We start from the raw sequence: 18995 nt of genomic DNA, 5'->3' as shown, positions 1-18995 counted from the left end.
GGGTTCAGTTTCTGCTCTGCTCAGCTCGGGCGCTGCCTATACACGTCCACGGCTGGAGCTGACTGTTGCTCTGCCAGCCAAAAAAGCGGAACAAATTAGGATGCTCTTCTCTGAATAGTTGCAGATGTATCGCCGGGCAGATGCAAGCGCATTTGCTTTCTGGGGCTGCTGTCGGTTGCTGAGCTGTTTTTTTCACAGTGCAAAGCAAAGGCCACGGCTCCGCTGGGCCTGGGAGCCTTTCCCCCTCCAACGATGTGTTTTTCAAGCTTAGACCGATACTGTGGACGTCGGCTAAACGTTGTGGTGTGCCTTGGGCTTCACCTTCACACTGAAACCCCTCGTCAGCATTTGGAGAAAGAACTCAGAGCCCTGGTCCCGCAATGGGGTGCGCTGAGGAGGAGCCTTTTCACTACCTCCGAGTGCTGCTGGAGCCAGTGGGAATCCGTCCAGGCATAATAGACCACCCATGTGGAGCTGGGCCTAAATGTTTGAAGCTCATTCCTCCACTTCCTACTCACGGAAAACTCCCAGCGACTTTGATATCTCAGCGGGGAGTTCGGGATTGGGCCTTTGGTGAGCCATTTACGGCCTCTCTGTAAGCCAGCCTCGCGATTTGCGCTGCCGGCAGAGGAAATGGAAGCGTCGTCCTCCATCCCGGGAGGGCACAGGGACCTCACGTGGGCTCACCGTGCTGGGACACGGGGTGGAATTTAGCTCTCCTCATGTCCATTGGGGCTGCAAGAGCCAGCACTGTCCACTGTTGCCCCAAAATCACCGCCCTGCAGCTCCTGGGATGGGTGCAGCTCTGCCACACTCTTCCTCCTCTCCTCTGAGGAAGGGAAAGCAAATGAGAGCAACTGCATCATGATAATTAATGCGTTAGTGGTCAGGGGAGGCTTCCAAACCACCTACAGCTCCCTCCAACCTCCCTGCAGGCCGCTCAGTCCCACATGTGGATTTGCCTTCCCAAAATGAGCTGTTCCTGCAGCAATCAGGATACTTTGCCCTAGGACTCTGCTGCTGGGTGACATTTATTTCAACTGCTTCAATTCTCCGCTTTGATTCCATGGCTCTGAAATCCTGTGTGCTCCAAATTGCATTTCCAGGGCATCTTTTTTTTTTTTTTTTTTTTTTTTTTTTTGTGCAGCCTTTCCCATTAGCTCTCACAGCCTCACGTGGCTCGCACATATGTCACTGGGAAGTCCCTTTGTAGCAGGGTCACCAACACCCCGTGTTACTGGAGTTAGTCCACTCGAGGTGACTGCATCACTTCTAGACTTCATTTTGCAAAACTGAATAAAAAACTCTGGTTTGACCTCTAGAAAGAGGTAATAAATTGATCCAAGCATTTCATACGGAAGACAAAGCTCTTGCTTGCAGCACTCACAATTTATGAAAACCCTAAAAAAGGGAGTGCCTGCCTCATGCAGGCTGGGATTACAGACCCTGGGGTGCACTGCAGACAATGCAGAAAGAAACTCCTTGTGCTGCAGCAGTCTTTTCCTGGAGTACAGACTGAACATGTAAGGGCAGCCACAGAAAATGGACAAAATGTACCCCAAAATGAATGCTAATCTATGTATGTTTGTCTTTCAATATTGAAATTAAAAATCAGCTGCAAGTTTTTCAGGCAAGCTGTTTTGATGATAAATTCATTCTTGCAGGTGCATTAACTGGGGTATTGGCAATTTGTATTTCTGACCACTGTGAAATGGATTTCCACATGTGAATAAACAGCCTGTGACCGAGTCACTGCACTTACTAAATAACACCCCAAAGCAGGGTTGTTGGGGCTGGTGTCTTGGCCTGGACCAACCTGCCTGAGCCCAGCATCCCTACCCGCTGCTGCAAATAGCCGTGGGGTTTGTGTCAGTGCCCTGGTGCCCTACCTGCGGTCAGTCCCCAGTACAGAGGTGACACTGGGGTGTGAGTGTACAGCCAGGAGGATCAGTGGGGCTTTCCGGGGTGGTGCCACTGTTTGCATTGCCAAGGCAAAGCTTTCTTTTTCTTTTCCTTTTTCTTTTTCTTTTCCTTTTTCTTTTTCTTTTTCTTTTTCTTTTTCTTTTTCTTTTTCTTTTTCTTTTTCTTTTTCTTTTTCTTTTTCTTTTTCTTTTTCTTTTTCTTTCTTTTTTCTTTTTCTTTCCTTTTTCTTTTTCTTTCCTTTTTCTTTTTTTTCCTTTTCCTTTTCCTTTTCCTTTTCCTTTTCCTTTTCCTTTTCCTTTTCCTTTTCCTTTTCCTTTTCCTTTTCCTTTTCCTTTTCCTTTCTTTCTCTTTCTCTTTCTCTTTCTCTTTCTTTCTCTTTCTCCTTTCTTTCCTTCTTTTTCCTTATCTCTCTCTCTTTTCTTCCTCTCTTTCCTTTTCTCTCTTTCTCTCTTTCTTTCTTCCTTTCCTTTTTTCCTTCTTTTTTCTCTTTCTCCCTGTTCCCTTTCTTCCTCCCTTTCTCATCTTTCTCTCTCCCCTCTGCCACTGTCCCACATCTGCCCGTTGTTCCTTCTCCATTCCCTTTCCCTCTCACACTCCCTTCCTCTTTCTCTCTCCCTCTCTCCCCCCATCTCCCTCTGCTTCTCCTTTCCCCCTCTCCTTCCTCCCCATCCCTCACCCTCCGGCTCCTCTCCCGCAGCACAGCTCCGGCTCCCACGGGCAGCCGGTGCCGGTGCGGTGCTGGACGGGCGGTGCAGAGCCCCCGGTGCCCCCTGGGGGGCAGCACACGCCGCGCAGTGCTCCCGCCGGGCAGGTGAGCGCCCGCCGGCACCGGGCAGCGCCGAGCACCGGCACCGGGCAGCGCCGGCACCGGGCGGCGGGGCCGGGACGGGGGGGAGCCGGGCTGGGAAAATTCCCCGACGGGAGGCACCGACGGGGCTGAGGCTCTCGGCTCCGGGACAAAAAGGCAAAGAAAAACCGGCAGCAAAACCGGGGGGCCGCTGAACTCGGGCAAACGGCGCTACCGGAGCCCCGGAGGGGGGAGAAAAGAAAAAAGGGCCATGCCCGGGGGGCGAATGCTTGCCCCTGCCTGGTGCCTGCAGGGATTCCTCTCTGCTCTCCCCTCTTTCGGAAGCATTTTTTTTTCATAACGTTGATTTTTCTTTTTTTTATTTTTTTTTCCTCCCCGCGGTTGAAGTTCGGGCTTTTGTGAGCTTGTTGTTAGTCTCTCTAAAGTTCCCAGCTGCAGCGAGCAAAGCCCCGCGGCCGCTCCTCGGTTTTCTGTAGCAATTCATCTCGGTAAAGTTTTCAGCTGAGGAGAGGTAAGATTCAACCCAGGTTATTTCTCGAGAGCGGAGCAGGCTTCTAGGAAGGGACAGCTCTAGGACGCCGCAGGACGGGGTTGCTTTGGTCAAGCTTTTGCAGTTAAAAATTGCTGGCTTCTAAAAAGTGGCATTGTTTAAAAAATCCCGTGTGCTTATGTAGGCTTAGAAAACGCCCCAGTTTTTTAATGAGAAATATGACTTCTTTGAAAACTGAAGATGAAAATATGAAGTCGTTCGCAAATTATTCCAGAAAAAAAAAAAAAAGTTTTCTCAATAGTCGTAGATTAACAAAAAATATATATATATATAACCAGATCTCGCAGAGTTTACTATTTCTTTTCTCCCAAAAATATCCTGCAAGTTTGCACAGTTGATGAAACCCTCCGGCTAAATTTCCGTTTATTTCCATCAAAATCGAATAACAATTTCGAAGCGTCCGACGAAAACTTCCCGAATACTTTTCCATCGCAGATAATTTTTAGCGATACCTCCTTGCAGGGGAGCTGCCCCTGATTTTCTTTTTTCGGCAATCGCAAAAAATCGTTTCCTTTGGTACGAAAAAAATCACCGACAATCGGCGGCCCCGCCGCGTTCCCACGGCCGCAGCCGGCTGCGGTCTCGCCCCGTCCGCGGTGGCTGGAAGCGGGGAAGGGACATTTCAGCCAGCAAAATCCCTCTCTGGCTTTGGGAAAAAAAAAAAATAAAAAATCTATTTTTTTTTAAAGCCTCACGGTGCCCCACAAATCGCAAAGAGGGAAAGGCGGAATTATAGGGTGAGAAAGCAAAAAAAAAAAAAAAAAATCCCAGCTCAGAAATCAGCTCAGGAGCAACCGGGCTGGGGGAAGCACAGGGAAGGAGCCCCACCGAGGTGACAGCGAATTCACTCCGGTCTCATCTGCTCCCTCCGGGCTCGAATCGATTTTGCAGTGACTATTTTCGTGGCCGAGCAGGGAGGGGGGAACCGGCTCTTTCCCACCTTCATGTCTCCGCTCGGGCAGCCCGGGGCACCTCGCAGCAGCAACCCCAAGCACCCGAGTTTACACTTGGCCACCATGCGTCCCTAATTGTCCCGCTCTGATTGCCTCTAATGAAATCATTAGAGAGAGGCAGAGGGGCGGATTTCACATGCACGAGAAAATCCGCCTCAACGGCCGGAACGAAAAAAAACACCTAAGAGCACTGGAAAAACTAAATGCCCCCCTCAAAGTGTCCCGGAGAGGCCGAGGAACCTCTGAGCCCCCAAAAACGGGGCCCGGGGGGCATCGGGCCCGGAACGGGGGGCAAAGAGGGGACAGAGCGGGGACAAACCAGGGGCCGGGTCCTTTCTCCGCCGCCACCGGGGAGGGAACCGGCGGCCTACGGCGGACCGAGGCGGGGAGCCGCGGGGCTATTTCACCGCAAACAAATTTATCGAGGCAGGGGCAGAGCCGGCCGGCACGGAGCGCGACGAGGTGGGATCCCCAACCGCGGTCCTGGGGAGCCACGGGGCCGAAAATGAGCTTAAAAGTTAAAAAAATGGGCTGGTGGAATGCGGGTGGAGGGCGAGCAGGGAGCAAAGCGGGGACCCTTTTAATGAAATAATAATAAATAATAGTAATAATAGTAATAAAAGATTAAGACATAAATAACATATTTTAATAAGAATAAACTACTTCAATAAGATTAAAACATTTTAACAAGAATAAAGACATTTTGATAAGAAACAGATTCAAAAGAAAAGACATCAAAAGTGGAGGAAAAAAAATATATCTATAGGGTTGGATGTATAGATTACAGCACGGCCAGGGTGGCCGCGCGCGTCGGGGCGCGCGCCCGCGCGCCATGCCCGGCGCGCCACCGCATCCCGGGGCCGCCCTCCCATTGGCTGCGGCGGCGGCGGCGCGGCACGCCATTGGCGGGCGGCGGCGGCGCGGGGCGGGGCGAGCGGGGAGTAAAAGCGCGGCGGCGGCGGGCCGGGGTTTGAACGCTGCGCAGCGCGGCCGGGAGCTCGGCGGCTCCGCGCACCCCTCGCCGCCCGCCGGGAGCCGCCGCTGCTCCTGCTGCTGGCTCCGGGAAGAGTTCGGGCGGTTTGGTTGTCAGCAGAACTGGGTTTCCGCAAGGCTGCTTTTTCTTCTTCTTTTTTATTTTTTTCTCCCCCTTTTTTTAAATTTTATTTTTTTTAATTCGATTTTTTTTTTTTTATTTTTCCGCGAGAATATCGTATTTCCCCCTCCCCTCCCGCCGGCATCCCGCTCCGCAGCAGCGCCCGCCGCCGCCGCGGGGTACTGCTAGGTGTGTAGGTCAGAATCACAGTCATAAAGAGGGAGGGAGAGGCCGCCAGAGACCACCCTGCCCCCGGCGACCCGAAGGATGCTGCTGCGGCGCCGCTGCTAGAGGACACGCTGGGATTCAGCTCGTGTCCGGGACTCGCTCTCTCCCTCTCTCCCCTCTTCCTTGATCCGCAGAGGGGTCCCTGCCGAGGGTGAGGCCCTTGCACCCGCGCCCCTCTTCCTCCTCCTCCTCCTCTCCCCCGCGGCTCCGCTCCCCGCGGGCAGCCCTCTCCATGATGCAGGCTCGCTACTCCGTCTCGGACCCCAACGCCCTGGGAGTGGTGCCCTATTTGAGCGAGCAGAACTACTACCGGACGGCGGGGACGTACGGCGGCATGGGCAACCCCATGAGCGTCTATTCGGGCCACGCCGAGCAGTACGCGGCGGGCATGGGGCGCTCCTACGGGCCCTACCACCCGCACCAGCCCGCAGCCCCCAAGGACCTGGTGAAGCCGCCCTACAGCTACATCGCCCTCATCACCATGGCCATCCAGAACGCCCCCGACAAGAAGATCACGCTCAATGGGATTTACCAGTTCATCATGGACCGCTTCCCCTTCTACCGCGAGAACAAGCAGGGCTGGCAGAACAGCATCCGCCACAACCTCTCGCTCAACGAGTGCTTCGTCAAGGTGCCCCGCGACGACAAGAAGCCGGGCAAGGGCAGCTACTGGACCCTGGACCCCGACTCCTACAACATGTTCGAGAACGGCAGCTTCCTGCGCCGCCGGCGCCGCTTCAAGAAGAAGGACGTGTCCAAGGAGAAGGAGGAGGCCCGCGAGAGGCTGCTGAAGGAGCAGCCCAAACCCCCCGGGCTGCCCGGCTCCGAGCTCTCCAAGGAAGCCTCCTCCTCCTCCTCTTCCTCCGCCTCGGCTCCGGCCTCCGAGAAGAAGGTGGTGATCAAGAGCGAGACGGCATCGCCGGAGCTGCCGGTGATCACCAAAGTGGAGACGCTGAGCCCGGCCAGCGGCGGGGCCCTGCGGGACAGCCCCCGCAGCGCCGCCTCGCCTCCCGCCGCCTCCCCCGAGGGCTCCCTGCCCGAGCATCACCCCGCCGGCAACGGGCTGCCGGGGGGGTTCAGCGTGGAGAACATCATGACCCTGCGGACTTCCCCCCCGGGGGATCTGAGCCCGGTGAGTGCCGCCTCGGGCCGGACGGGGGCCGCAATGCCGCTGGGCTACCCGCCGTCGGGGCAGCCGTCGGGTTACAGCGCGGCGTGCAGCCAGGCGCTGGACGCTAGTGGGAGCTACCACTGCAGCATGAGGGCCATGAGCCTGTACAGCGGCGAGAGGCCGGGCCACATGTGCGTGCCCCCAGCGCCGCTGGAGGAAGGCCTGGCCGAGCACCCCACGGGCGCCCCGTCGCCCCTGGGCGCCCTGAGCCTGCCGTCGGGGCAGGAGGGAGCGCTGGGAGCCGGGCATCCTCACGGCGGGGGGGCGGCGCAGCCCGCAGCCTCGTGGTACCTCAATCACGGAGCCGAGCTGAGCCACCTGCCCGGGCACACTTTCGGCACCCAGCAGCAGACTTTCCCCAACGTCCGGGAAATGTTCACGTCGCACCGGCTCGGCATGGAGAGCGCCTCGCTCAGCGAGCACCAGGTGAGCAGCAACTCCGCCTGTCAGCTCCCCTACAGGTCCGCGCCGTCCCTATATCGCCACGCCGCCCCCTACTCCTACGACTGCACTAAGTACTGAGTAGCCACCAACCCCCCCCTCCCCTCTAGGGCAATCCTCAAAACAAAACCCCAAAAAATGAGAGAAAGGAAAACAAAAAAAAAAAAAAAAAAAGGAAAAATTCGATAATAACGCTTCCCCCCAAAAAATCAAAAATCAGGTGAAATAAAAACACACCAAATCCTTCAGACTGAGGACAGACCTCACAGCCTCTCTGTGGACCTGCGAGCCACGGCGTTGGGAGATCCCAAGCCCCCCTCCTTCCCCCCCCCTCTTCGGGCCTCCTGAAATGCAAGTAAATTTTACTTGAAAAGGGGATCTCTCCTAAAACATAAAATTAAAAAAAAAAAATAATAAAACAAATTATATATATATATGTCTATCTAAACAAAGTGGCAAATTTTATATGCTAAAGTATAGGGGGTCTCAGAAAATAAGTTATGGACCAATATCGCAACGACCATTTATACGATTTTAAAGAAAAAAGGTATATAAATATATATATATAAATATATGTCCTGGGTATTTTTTAAGTTCTCTGTTGTGCTGTAAAAAATGTGTGGATTTCTAATCAGGCTAATTTTCAGAGCCATTAATATAATATTTAAAGTTGAGTTCACTGGATTATTTTTGTCGCGCCCAACGATTCCTAACTTCCAAATTAATGACAAGTGATTTCTTCTTCTTCTCTGTACAATTATGCAATAGAGTTTCTTTCGTTTTAGAGCTCTTCTTTGCGCAAGACGAGGAAATAATTTATTTTTTGCTGGTGGATTTTTTGAAAGAAAAAGACAAAGTATCTGATACTTTTTTATTATTATTTACGACGTGTGATGTTTTGTATAATAGATTTCACCTTGACCATTCCTAAGGACTATTTGCTTTAACCTGCTTCGAAGTTCGTTTGTCTTATGTGGTCTTAATTGTTGTACTTACCTTAAAATAAATCCATGCTGTTTTTTCTGCTCCAAGTCTGGCGCTTGTGTGTGTATATACGTGTTTTTTGCAAGTTTTCTCCCTCCACCTTTCCTTCACGCGGAAAAACGTGGCACTCGTTGTGTTTTTTTTTTTTTTCCTTTTTTTTTTTTTTTTTTTTTTTTTTTACAAACCAAGTCCTTTTCCTGCAGCACGAGGGTTCGTTCCGAGTATTCTGGGGGCTGTTGGGTGCTGTGGGGCCGCTTTCCCCCCGCCCCAGCCCCTGCAGCGGGGCATCTCCCAGGCCCCCAGGAGTTTCGGATTGCTGCCGCTGCCTTTCCTCTTGCCCTGTCCCCGCAACCTAGGCCCGGGCTCCGCTTTGCAGCTGCTTCCACGCGGGGGGAGGGGGGGAAAAAAAAAATAAAGAAAAACCCCAATTCCCCTATTTTAAGGAAACCCCAAGGGCTGCGAGCAAGGGCGGGTGGGAAGAGCTATCGCTTAAACCCGAGCTCGCCGCGGAGTCTAGAAATAATGCGGGAAGTTCACTTAGGAATCGTTTTACAGTTTTTAAATCCCCTCCCGTCTGAAGGTTTGCATGGGTTTGACCTTCTCTTTATCTACCTAAGCCGCTTTTAGGGCCGGCTTTTTTTTAATTATTATTATTTCCCCCGCCCCCCCCCAACCTGTTAAAGCAACTTCAGCCGGGGGCAGCGATGCTAACGGCATGCTGCTGGCATCGGAGGGGGGAAAAACTCCCTCCCCAGGGTTTGTAAGCCCGGTTCTTTGCCCTGCTGCCGGGGCCGCCTCCCCTTTTCCCTTTCCCCCCCGCCACCCCCCTGTCCCGTGTCGCCGTGGCCGGGTCGCGGAGCCCTTCTGCTCGCGGAAGGCTGTTAAAATCGATGACACAAATTGGGTTTGATCGGGTACATTTCGCATGCGCTGGAAAACTGGCAAAAGGCACAGAAACTCTCGGTTTGAAATGAGAAAAAATGTCCGACACTCACTTGATCTGTATTTTAAGGAACATTCTTGTAAAACTCTTGCCCTTTTTCCTGGCTCTCAGAGGGTAGTTTTTCTTTTTTATTCTTTTTTTTTTTTTTTTTTTTTTTTTTTTCGTGCAACAAAATCCAAAGAGCTATTTTAAAGAGGAAGAAGGTAAAAAAAAATAATAAAAAAATATAAAGAGGGGAAGATTTCTTCCCCTGATTCAACCGTCTTTCCCCGCAGGCTGGGGAGCAACGGGGGGGGGGGGCGGGGGCCTGTCCTGCTCTGTGCCTCCCTTCCGTGCTGCTGCTGGACAGTTCCTGGGGGGCACGGCGGGGCTGCAGCAGGCAGGGTTTGGGGGTCCTCTTTTACCCCCGACAGGTTTGGTTTTGCTGCCTCTGTCCCGTCCCGGCGAGGAGCAGCCCCGACGGCAGCAGCAGAGAGAGGGGCAGCCCCCCCAGCCCAGCCCGTAGCTGTCCCCGGTGCCCCCCGGGGCTGGCTGAGTTTTTCAGGGCGAGCTGTCTTTACACCTCCACTAACAGCCGATGTCGGCAATAACTCTGGAGGGATGTAAAGAGGGAGAGAAGGCTCTGCCCGGTGGGGTGTGCGGTGTTCCCAAGCCCTCTCCCCCTCCCCGCTGTGCTGCCATCCTGGGGTGGCAGGATTTTAGCAGCTTGGCGTTAAAATAAAAGCCCTCTCGGAGGTGCTGAGAGCAAGGAGCCCGGGAGCTTGCTTCCTTCAGGATCAGGCCTTCCCCCAGCCGGGAAGAGCATCCGGGGAAGGGCGGCCTCCTGGCTCCCCCCTCGGAGGAGGCTGGGGGCTCAGGACCCTTTGCTGTGCCCCCCTTGTGTCCTGGGAGGGGGGGTGGTCAGACCTCCTCTGCCCCTTTCTCCGAGCCCTTCGCCTTTCCGAGGGAAACGCTTTTGGGGCTCATTTTGCAGGCGAGGCGAGGAGTGCGGGGCTCAGGGATCTTTCCGTGGCTGCATTTAGAAGCTGAGCTACGGGGTTCAATGCCACGATAGGAATTTGTCGCGACAGGTGACTTCAGAGAGAGGGAGGAAGGAAAGAGGGAGGAAGGCACAGGGCAGTGCCTACGGCCTTGTGACGGCACTGATGCGTGTTTTCCCACCCCAAATAATCCCCCACCACGTCCTTAGGACAACGTTTGCAGCTGAAGCACCCCCAGAGCACCCCTCCAAGCAGGTCTGGGGGCCAAGCTCAGCCCCAGCGGGACCGCCTGAAGCTGAAGGATGCCCCGGGATGGGGCCCAGCGCGGTTCCGGGCAGCGGATGAGGATGGTGGATAGTTTTTTCTTGCTGCTTTGCCATCAGCCTACGTTTTTGCAAACCTGTCTGAGAGCCCAGACGGCTGCGGGGCTCGGGAGGGGAAGAGCCGGCGGTTTCCCAGCTCGTCCCCGCGGCTCTGCCGGGAATATCCCCACGCCGGCGGTCACCGTGTCCCGGCCGAGGGCACCTTTCCCAAGAACTGCAGGACCCAGTTAAAACACACTGCCTTTAGGAAAGTTCCCGACCTCTGCACAGGCCCGGGCACGGAGCTGTCTGCCTTCCCTCCACGCCATCCTAAATCCCCTAGAGCTCGGCAGGGAGCCGTGGGAAGGCGTCGGACAGGAGCTTTTGGGGCAAGGCCGCTAGGTCTTTTGTCACTTCACAGGGGACTTTGCGGACTGTCCATACCAGGCAGTGAGAGGCCAGGAGATAAAGAAACGTACCCCCAAACTGTGCCCATTTCAAGCGACCTTGCAACTGTACAGCGCCAAGCACCCGGGGTGAGGGGTGGGCGCTTGGCTGCGGCTCGGGGCTGCTCGCATCTGTCAGAAGGGGGAAGGGGCTGGGGCAAGCCGAAAGCCACTGCCTCTGGTAAATCTGCGGGGCTTAACCCCTTCTGAAACCGCTTTGCCAAGGGCTGGACGGGCCCGGACCCTGCTGCGAGGCGGGCAGTGGGGAGCATTAGTTTATTTATACCCCGTTCCCGACCAGTACGGGCTGCGAAGGGAGTAGGGAGCACTGATTTATCCCCGTTCCCCACCTCTATGGGCCGCGGAGGGTGTGGGGAACACTGATTTATCCCCCGTTCCCCACCGGTATGGGCCATGGAGGGAGTGGAAAGCACTGATTTATCCCCGTTCCCCACAGTTATGGGCCGTGGAGGGAGTGGGGAGCACTGATTTATTTATCCCCCGTTCCCCGCTATTATGGGCTGAGGCGGGAGCGGGGAGCACTGATTTATCCCCCACTCCCCCGGGATCCCCGGGCGGGAGCGCTCCTCGCTGCTGCTTTAAAAGGGGCCTGTCAGCTGGAGAGGAGGGGAAACACGTCCAGGAGCGCCTCCGTCGCCGGCTCCGCATTTCTTCCGTTCGGGGGAAGAACAACAACAACAAAACAACAAAAATCCCTCTCCGCAGCGTTGCTCGCTCTCGTCCGCTCGCTTCCCCGGCCAACCCGCAGCCGTCAGAGCCGCCTCGGCTGCAGGCACGTCCGAGGGCTGCTCCCGGGCAGATAACGCGGAGATGCCGCTGGCAGGAGAGACACCAGGCAGCACATGGGCTGGGAAGAAGGAGCAGACAGAAAAGCCGCATCTCCGCCTCCAAGGATTTCCTACCGCAAAGAGGGGGAGAGGAGGGGGGCGAAAAAAAAGGAGGAAGCAACAATTTTCCTGGGGGAGGGAGCTCGGGAGAGCCCGCGTGCCCGTCTCCTGCCGTCCACGCGAGTATTTATTGTTTTAATAACCCTTGTTTGGAGTGGCTTAGGAGCGGGGCGACTCCCGGAGGTGGGGCAGTGCGGAGCAGGGGGGCGACGACCCTCGGCCCAGGCGAGCAGGTGAGAGCAGTCGGGCTCTGCTCCATCCCTCCCCGCTGAGGATGCTACTTGGGGGGGTAGAGGGGGTGGGGGGAGACTGCCCGGCAATCCTGGTCCCCACTGTCGAGGCGCTCCTCCCTCCGAGCCCTCCTTCTGCTTTGATTTATTTGGGCTTTTATTGCATTTATGGCACGCCGGATGGCGCGCCGGGGACCGGCGGGTGTGCTCAGCGCGGGGGAGGGATGCGGCGTTCCCGCAAGGGCGGTGTTAGTGGGGTGGGTTTAATCTCCCCCTTCTCCTTTTCCCCTTCCCCACCTGCCTGGGACGAGCCAGTGAGCGGGGAGAGCCCCCAGCCCCGCTCCCCGTCAGAAGCCACCTCCCTGGGCAGTCGGGCTGCGCGTCCCGGGATGTTGATGGTGCTTTATGGATTTTGGGATCATTTGCGGCCCCATAAAAATCCCGTTAGTTTTCTGCCCGGGCGTGAAAGCCCCTCGCCCGCTGCATTGCTCGGGGAAACGGCAGAGGTGGGCGAGAAACCCGACGGGAGGAGAGGGGGGGCACGGCCAGGGCCGGGCTGTGCAGGGGGCACCCCGGAGCCCGACCTTCACTTCCTCCCCTGCCAGGTCGCTACAAGCGGGTTTTTTCCTCTCTGGACGAGGCTCCAAGGAAGGGATATCCCCTGGGTCAGATCTTGCTCCCCTCCTTAAATAACCGGGGAGGGAACATCTTCCGAGCCGACGTTCCCTCTCCTGAAACCCTCCCTTTATTTCCGCGGCCCTATAACGGGGACACACACACCCGTACACCCCCCATCCCCTGCCTCCTCTTCTCTCCCGCGGAGAAATGATGCTCCACCGCCGGCTACAACGCAGGTCTGAGCCACGGTGGCCTGGGGAAAGAGCCGACACCTCCAACCGCATCGGAATACCTCAGGGCTTCGGATTAAAGCTGTTACATCAGTAAATTAAAAAAAAAAAATAAAAATCCAACAACAGAAAACACAGACCCAAACCTGGACGTTTATACAGAAAAAGAGCATCACAAATTCCTAATGTAAGCACCGGCCAGCTGTGTGCACTTGTAAAGTTGTTATAATCCCCCTCCTTGTTATAAACAGGAAAGTACATAATATAAAGCAACAGGCCCGCATTCACAAATACTGACCCTCCTCCCCGCGCCTGCCAAATTCCCCTTGTCTGAAGCTCGCTGCAGCCCCCGGGCGTCTCTCCCGGCTCAGCCCCTGCCCGCACGGCGCTCGCCGGCCACGGGGGGGGCCAGGGCCGGGCTCGGCCTCCGCCCCCAGCCGGTCCTCGACGGGGAGGCTGCGGCCTCCGGCCCGGAGCCGCTCCGCACCTGGCCCCCGCACACAGCCCTTCCTCCGGCAGGGAGTCCCCTGCTCCTTCCTCCCCTCCGCAGCGCTGCTTTCTCCTCTCCTCGATGCGGTTTTCTTCCTTTTCTCTCCATTTTTTTTTAAAAATATATTTTTATTTTTTTGCTTAATGCCCCCGTTTTCCTGCGGGGATCCTCGCCCGCTCCTCCCCGAGCTCCAGCAGTGCACATCCTGCTCTGCTGTGTGTGCTTACAGCGTCAAAGGGTGGACGTGATATTTCAAACATCAGATCAGTGCGTTTATATATTGGGTGCCCGGAAATTTTTCCAAATAAACACAGCTTGATTCGACTTGGGTGGGCAGACTTATCAACAGACTAATTCTATAAACAAATGAAGGAATAACCCGGAGACCATTGGCTGGTACCAGCAAGACACGTGGAGAGAGCTTGGAGTTTTGTAGCAATGAAATTTTAATTAATGTGGGTGGGCTGAGAACACAAACGACTGTTTATCAGAGACAATTTATTTTCCAGTGCTAAGTCAACATATAATAGCAAACTTACAACAATTATTTAACTTCTCCCCCCCCCTCCTTTTTTTTTTTTTTTCCTTTTTTTTTTTTTTTTTTTTTTTTAAGAGCTATGAAGCAGGGACAGAGGCAGAGCGAGCTCGTTGAGGCAGGGCTGGGATCTGAGCTCGCACAAATAGCTCCCCGGCGGACTCGCCCCAGGTTCCTGCCCTGCCCTGGCCCTTCGCTGGGCTCCGAGGGGGAAGAGCCGGAGCTCCACGCCCGCCGGCCATGAGCCACCTCTACGGCAGCCACCTCTCCCCCATGGGCAGCCCGTCCATGCTCTACCTCCCGGCCGCGCTGGGCTTCGCCCCCAGCGGCGCTCTCTCCAGACAGGACCCCCCGCAGAAACCCCCCTACAGCTACATCGCCCTCATCGCCATGGCCATCAAGGAGGCTCCGGAGCAGAAGGTGACCCTGAGCGGCATCTACCAGTTCATCATGGACCGCTTCCCCTTCTACCACGACAACAAGCAGGGCTGGCAAAACAGCATCCGCCACAACCTCTCCCTCAACGACTGCTTCGTCAAGGTGCCCAGGGAGAAGGGGAGGCCGGGCAAGGGCAGCTACTGGACCCTGGACCCTCGCTGCTTGGACATGTTCGAGAACGGCAACTACCGACGGAGGAAGAGGAAGCCCAAAGCCGCGGGACCCCCGGAGGCTCGGAGCGGTGCCGTGCCCCCCGACGGCGGCCGCCCCGACGAGCCCAAGCGGGCCAAGGGGAGCGGAGCGGGGCACAGCCCGGCGGCGGACTCGGGCGACGAAGGGGCTCCGGGACCGGCTGCTGGTGGTGGTGGGGGAGAAGGGGTTGCCCCCGGGGGACCCCCTCGCTGCTCCTCCGCCGCCGCCCCCCGGGCTCCCGCCGCCTCCGGGGGGCCGCCCGCCGCTCCCCCGGCTCTCAAGAGCGGTCCTCGGGGTCGCAGCTTCAGCATCGAGAGCATCCTCGCCCAGGGGTTGCGGCAGCCCCCCCCTGGGGCCGCCCCCAAGGCCCGGGAGAGCCCCGTCGGTTGCCTCGGCGGCTCCCTGGTCGCCAGCGGGGGCTTCGGGCCGGCCCTCAACGCCTCCCTCATGCTCGACTCCCAGGTGCACGGCAGGCTCTACCACATCGGCATCCCCTTCCTCTCCTGCTTCCCTCTCCACTTCTCCGAGGCCGTACTGAATTTCCAGTAGGTGCCCCCCACCCCCTCAGCCCCCTCGTTGCTCGCTGGGGGGGAGAGCCCGGACTCGGACCTCGCCACGCGGGTAAAAGACCAAAAAACGCTCTTAGAGGTGACTCAGGATTTCAGGGCATTTTCAAGGCACGTCTCACTGCGGAGAGCTCCTTAGGGATTGCTTCTCCCCACCCCCCAGCCCCCCCCACCAGATCGACTGCGCAAGGTAAAGCGGTTTTCTTTTCACCTCGGTGGCGGAGGCACAGAGAGGGGGCACTGGGGGGGTCCCAAGCTGGCCTCCATGCCCCACCGGCTTTGCTCTGCGGCTTTCACCTTTGCATCCATCACGTTTCTTAGACCTGCTTTCTGCCACCCCCCTCTGGTCTCCAGTCTTCTTTATTTTTTTTTTCTTTTTTCTTTTTATTTTTTTTTTTCCTTTTGAAAACCCAAACCACCCCTTTTATTCTCATGGAAGGATGGAAGGGGGCTGAGATTTGCATTGCCATGCATACCCACGGGTGCCTGCTGCACACCATCGCTCCTGAGCTCAGCTCAGCCCTCCGAGTGGGTAAAAGGCAGGTAGCCAAGAGTAACCGGAGCTGAAACAAGGGCAGACAAAATAATCCAGGCTCATTCTGCGCAGTCCTGCTTGCTTTGACTCAGCACTGTATATAACTCATGGCGTTAATGCAAGATGTTTTCCTGCCCAGCACTTGTGCTTCTCGAGTATCGCGATAGTGATGTCTCACTTCTGTCTCGCTCATTTGGCCTTGGAGAGGGGGCACGGATGAGCAAACACGTTTTGAACGTGGAGAAGCAGCCCGTTTCCCTGGGTGGCTGGGATCGGTTGCTTCTGACCAAAAAAGACTGAAGCCGGGTTGTGGAGGCTGGTCTTGGCATTTCAGAGGAGCTGTGTTAACAACCCGGACAACTACCAGGAAAAAAAACCTACAAACCAACAGAAGCCATCAACTACGTTTCTCAAAGTTTTCTTCTTTTCTTAAAGAAGGAAAAATCAAGACTCTTTAGGAGCAATCAGGAATATTTCTTATTTTTTTTTTTTTTTGCCATGATAGAGGCTTTCTGTATATTAATGGATAAATGCCCTTTTGGAAAAAAAAAAAGTCTATATTCTCAATTTTCATTATGAAACCAACCTATATCCAATAAAAGCATTTGGTCCAGGACTGTGGCTGATGCGTTGTCAAACTCCCCTCGCCTTGTGCAGCCTGGTGGGGTGATGCTGTCAGGAGGAGGTAAAAGGGGATGGAGGAGAAATGCAAGGGCTTGGGGAGTGACCCATTCCTCGTGATTGTGATCATGTTTCCTGAAGTGATTCTGCCTCTCTCCTCCCTCCATCCCACCCCTTCTCATGGCCTTACCTGGGCTATGGAAGTCTGGTTTCTCAGGTGAGCTGTGGGTCAGCTTTTCCAGAGGATGGCAGGCACCTAACACCTCGCCTGCCTGCCTTGACGTTTGGACCAGGAGCTTAACAGGGCTCAGATCAACACGAAGGAAAGAGCTCTCACATGGGAAAGTACAGAAAATCTCTGAAAGGTGGGAATGGTGCGGAGTTTCCCAAAAGGAAGATGCTCACAGGTGGATCCCTGGGCAGACACAGCTACAGCTTTTCCCAGGAGTGTGCCAACAACCTCAATGAAAAAAAAAAAGGAGAAAAAAAAAAGGACGGGGAATATTTATACAGATTTGCAAGATAGACAAAATAACATCCACTATATGCTTCCTGTTTCTGACAATTTCTATTTAAATAACCGTTGAGTCAATTTTTTTAAAGCTATGGCACCAAATCAGGAAAATCTTGTGATAGTGAAGGTGTCACTGCCCGCTCAAAGCCACTTGTGCCCCCACCATCACCTACAGAGCTGGGCATTTCTTGGGAGGGTTCATCAATTCCCTTGGTCCCACAGGAGAGATGCTGGATCTTTCATCTCCATTCAGCCTAATATGGAGAAGGGTTTAGTCCCCAGAAAGTGGCTATTGGTGCTCTCAGTCACAAGGCAGTTTACAGACAGAATTTTTTTTTTTTTTTTTTGTGAGTGAAGCCCCTCCTGATGCATGGAGGATGTTCCCACCAGCCCTGGGGAGAGCTCTCCTGTTGAAGCTGCACAGGGCATGGTCCCTGGGAATCTGCACACCTCCAGGGTACGCTGGCAGGTGGCCATTTGCTTCTGTGAGCACAGAGTGTGGGGACAGCCACATGCAAAGAAAAATCCACTAAAGCCCCCCAGGAAGTCCCATCACATGTTTTTACCTGTGTCTCCAGCCTTGGCTGGATCTCTTTCTCCTAACTTGGCCCCCAACCTGTGGTGCCCCAGTCCTGGGACCTCTCAGATCCTGTTCCAGCTCCCAAAATACCTTTTTGGTCCTGCTGCCTGGGTTTTTACCCTTTCCCTGCTCACATAGGTGTATCTAGGTGCATGGGGGAACCATCAGCAGCCACTGCGACCATTTCCTTCACTGATGGCCTCCACCTTGAGGCTCTTTATGTACAAGGGCAGACCCTGCTCAAAATAAATAAACAAATAAAAAACATCTGAAGGAATAAGACTGAAGTTGGACTGCAGCTTGACTTGTATGTTTTTGTCACAGGCATGTTTTGGGGAGATTTAACCTTTTCTGCGTGATAGGAGTTTGTTTCCTTGAAGCTTTCCTCACAGTGACATTTATTTTTATGTCTGTTTTGTTAGAGTGGAGTGGGACCGAGCCCAGCTGCAGTATTTAAATGCTACACCAGGCCTGAGTTTGGTTTCACTTGGGAGAGAAAAATTAACAGGCTTGGTGTGTTCTGCACAAGGGTGACTCTAACTTGCGTGAACTCAGAACCAAGTAAATAGCTCTGAGTGGCAACTCAGAATTAATTGGGATCAGGCCATCGGTGTAACTTGCAGGAGAGGAACACTGAGAAAAAGGGTCTTGTTGCCAACTCGCAGAATGACTAACTACACAAGGCTTTTGCACGTCATATGTTTATATATAGAAGAGCAGAACTAATGGTACAATAAAAACAACTGCAGTTCGGTGCTGAGAAAGAAGTGTGCCTATCAATATGCCAGTACCTGGCATCTGCGTGGGGCTGAATGTCCTCGATTCCTCTGCACATCACCCAAACCTTGGTGCTGTGCCGTACAAAACAGACACCGTGTCCTACAAATACAAAGGGCCTGACAAGCTGCAAATATTCAATGTCAATGGTTTCACACCTGTTCCATAACCAAAAAAAAAAAGCAGCTGCCAAACACAAAACTGCCACCCAGTATTTAACTCATCCCTGGAATCTCCCCCCACTTTGCTTTCCCAACCTCTTGGGCTTGGCTATAAACACAAGTCTGCAATACTGCGAAGAAAAAGGAGAAAATAGCCTATGATGCAGTATAAACAGCATACTCCTTGTGTGGGCGATATATATGCCTTTCCGTTCCTCCGGGGAGGAATGACCTCTCCCAGCTGAGCAAGGTTTCACGTCGCCGAGCTCTGCAGCCAATTTTAACTCGTTGGAGCACAGAAGAGCTGGAAGAAGTTTGTGGCGGACCTCTTTGGGTCATGGAGCAGCCTTACTCTGAACAGAGGTTTCCAACGAGGGGAACTGAAAACACTGCATAGCAGCCTATTAAAACAGTTCAGGAGTTTTATTTCTCATAAGTGGGGCTTCTAATCTTGATATTCACACTGTGCATGTCCTCTTAAAGTTGGTCCCATAGCATATATACACGTGTATTTATATATATAAAAAACATCAAGTATTTACATATGTGCAGAAGCCACTTTCAGGACTTGTCACTCAAGCACATGCTTGATTTCAGGGTGACATAACCCAAAGGGACTTTGTAGCTGCTTCTGTTTCATTTTGGTCCCTTTTAATAATTCCTTCTCCCTTCGTCCTTTCCCAAGGAGGACACGTACTGGAGAGGACATCCCTTTTCACACCAAAACCCACTGGCCTCCTGCTAATTGCTCTTCAGACGGTTGTAAAGAGCTGTCAAT

At 54.2% G+C, this 18995-nt stretch overlaps 2 protein-coding genes across 2 annotated transcripts; both read left to right on the top strand.

Moving 5' to 3' along the window:
• The first annotated feature begins 5421 nt into the window (after positions 1-5421).
• Positions 5422-7295, top strand: FOXC2 (forkhead box C2). Its single transcript, XM_032195652.1, has one exon. It carries the CDS (start codon positions 5788-5790, stop codon positions 7246-7248), a length of 1461 nt encoding a protein of 486 aa, XP_032051543.1. The 5' UTR covers positions 5422-5787; the 3' UTR covers positions 7249-7295.
• Positions 7296-14073: 6778 nt separating this feature from the next.
• On the top strand, positions 14074-15012 carry FOXL1 (forkhead box L1). Its single transcript, XM_032195331.1, has one exon. It carries the CDS (start codon positions 14074-14076, stop codon positions 15010-15012), a length of 939 nt encoding a protein of 312 aa, XP_032051222.1.
• Positions 15013-18995: the final 3983 nt, after the last annotated feature.

Source organism: Aythya fuligula, chromosome 12 (genome assembly GCF_009819795.1).
Source record: "Aythya fuligula isolate bAytFul2 chromosome 12, bAytFul2.pri, whole genome shotgun sequence".
NCBI classification, from domain to species: domain Eukaryota; kingdom Metazoa; phylum Chordata; class Aves; order Anseriformes; family Anatidae; genus Aythya; species Aythya fuligula.
The sequence above is the reverse complement of the archived record's forward strand: the minus strand, read 5'-3'. Positions and strand labels throughout refer to the sequence as shown.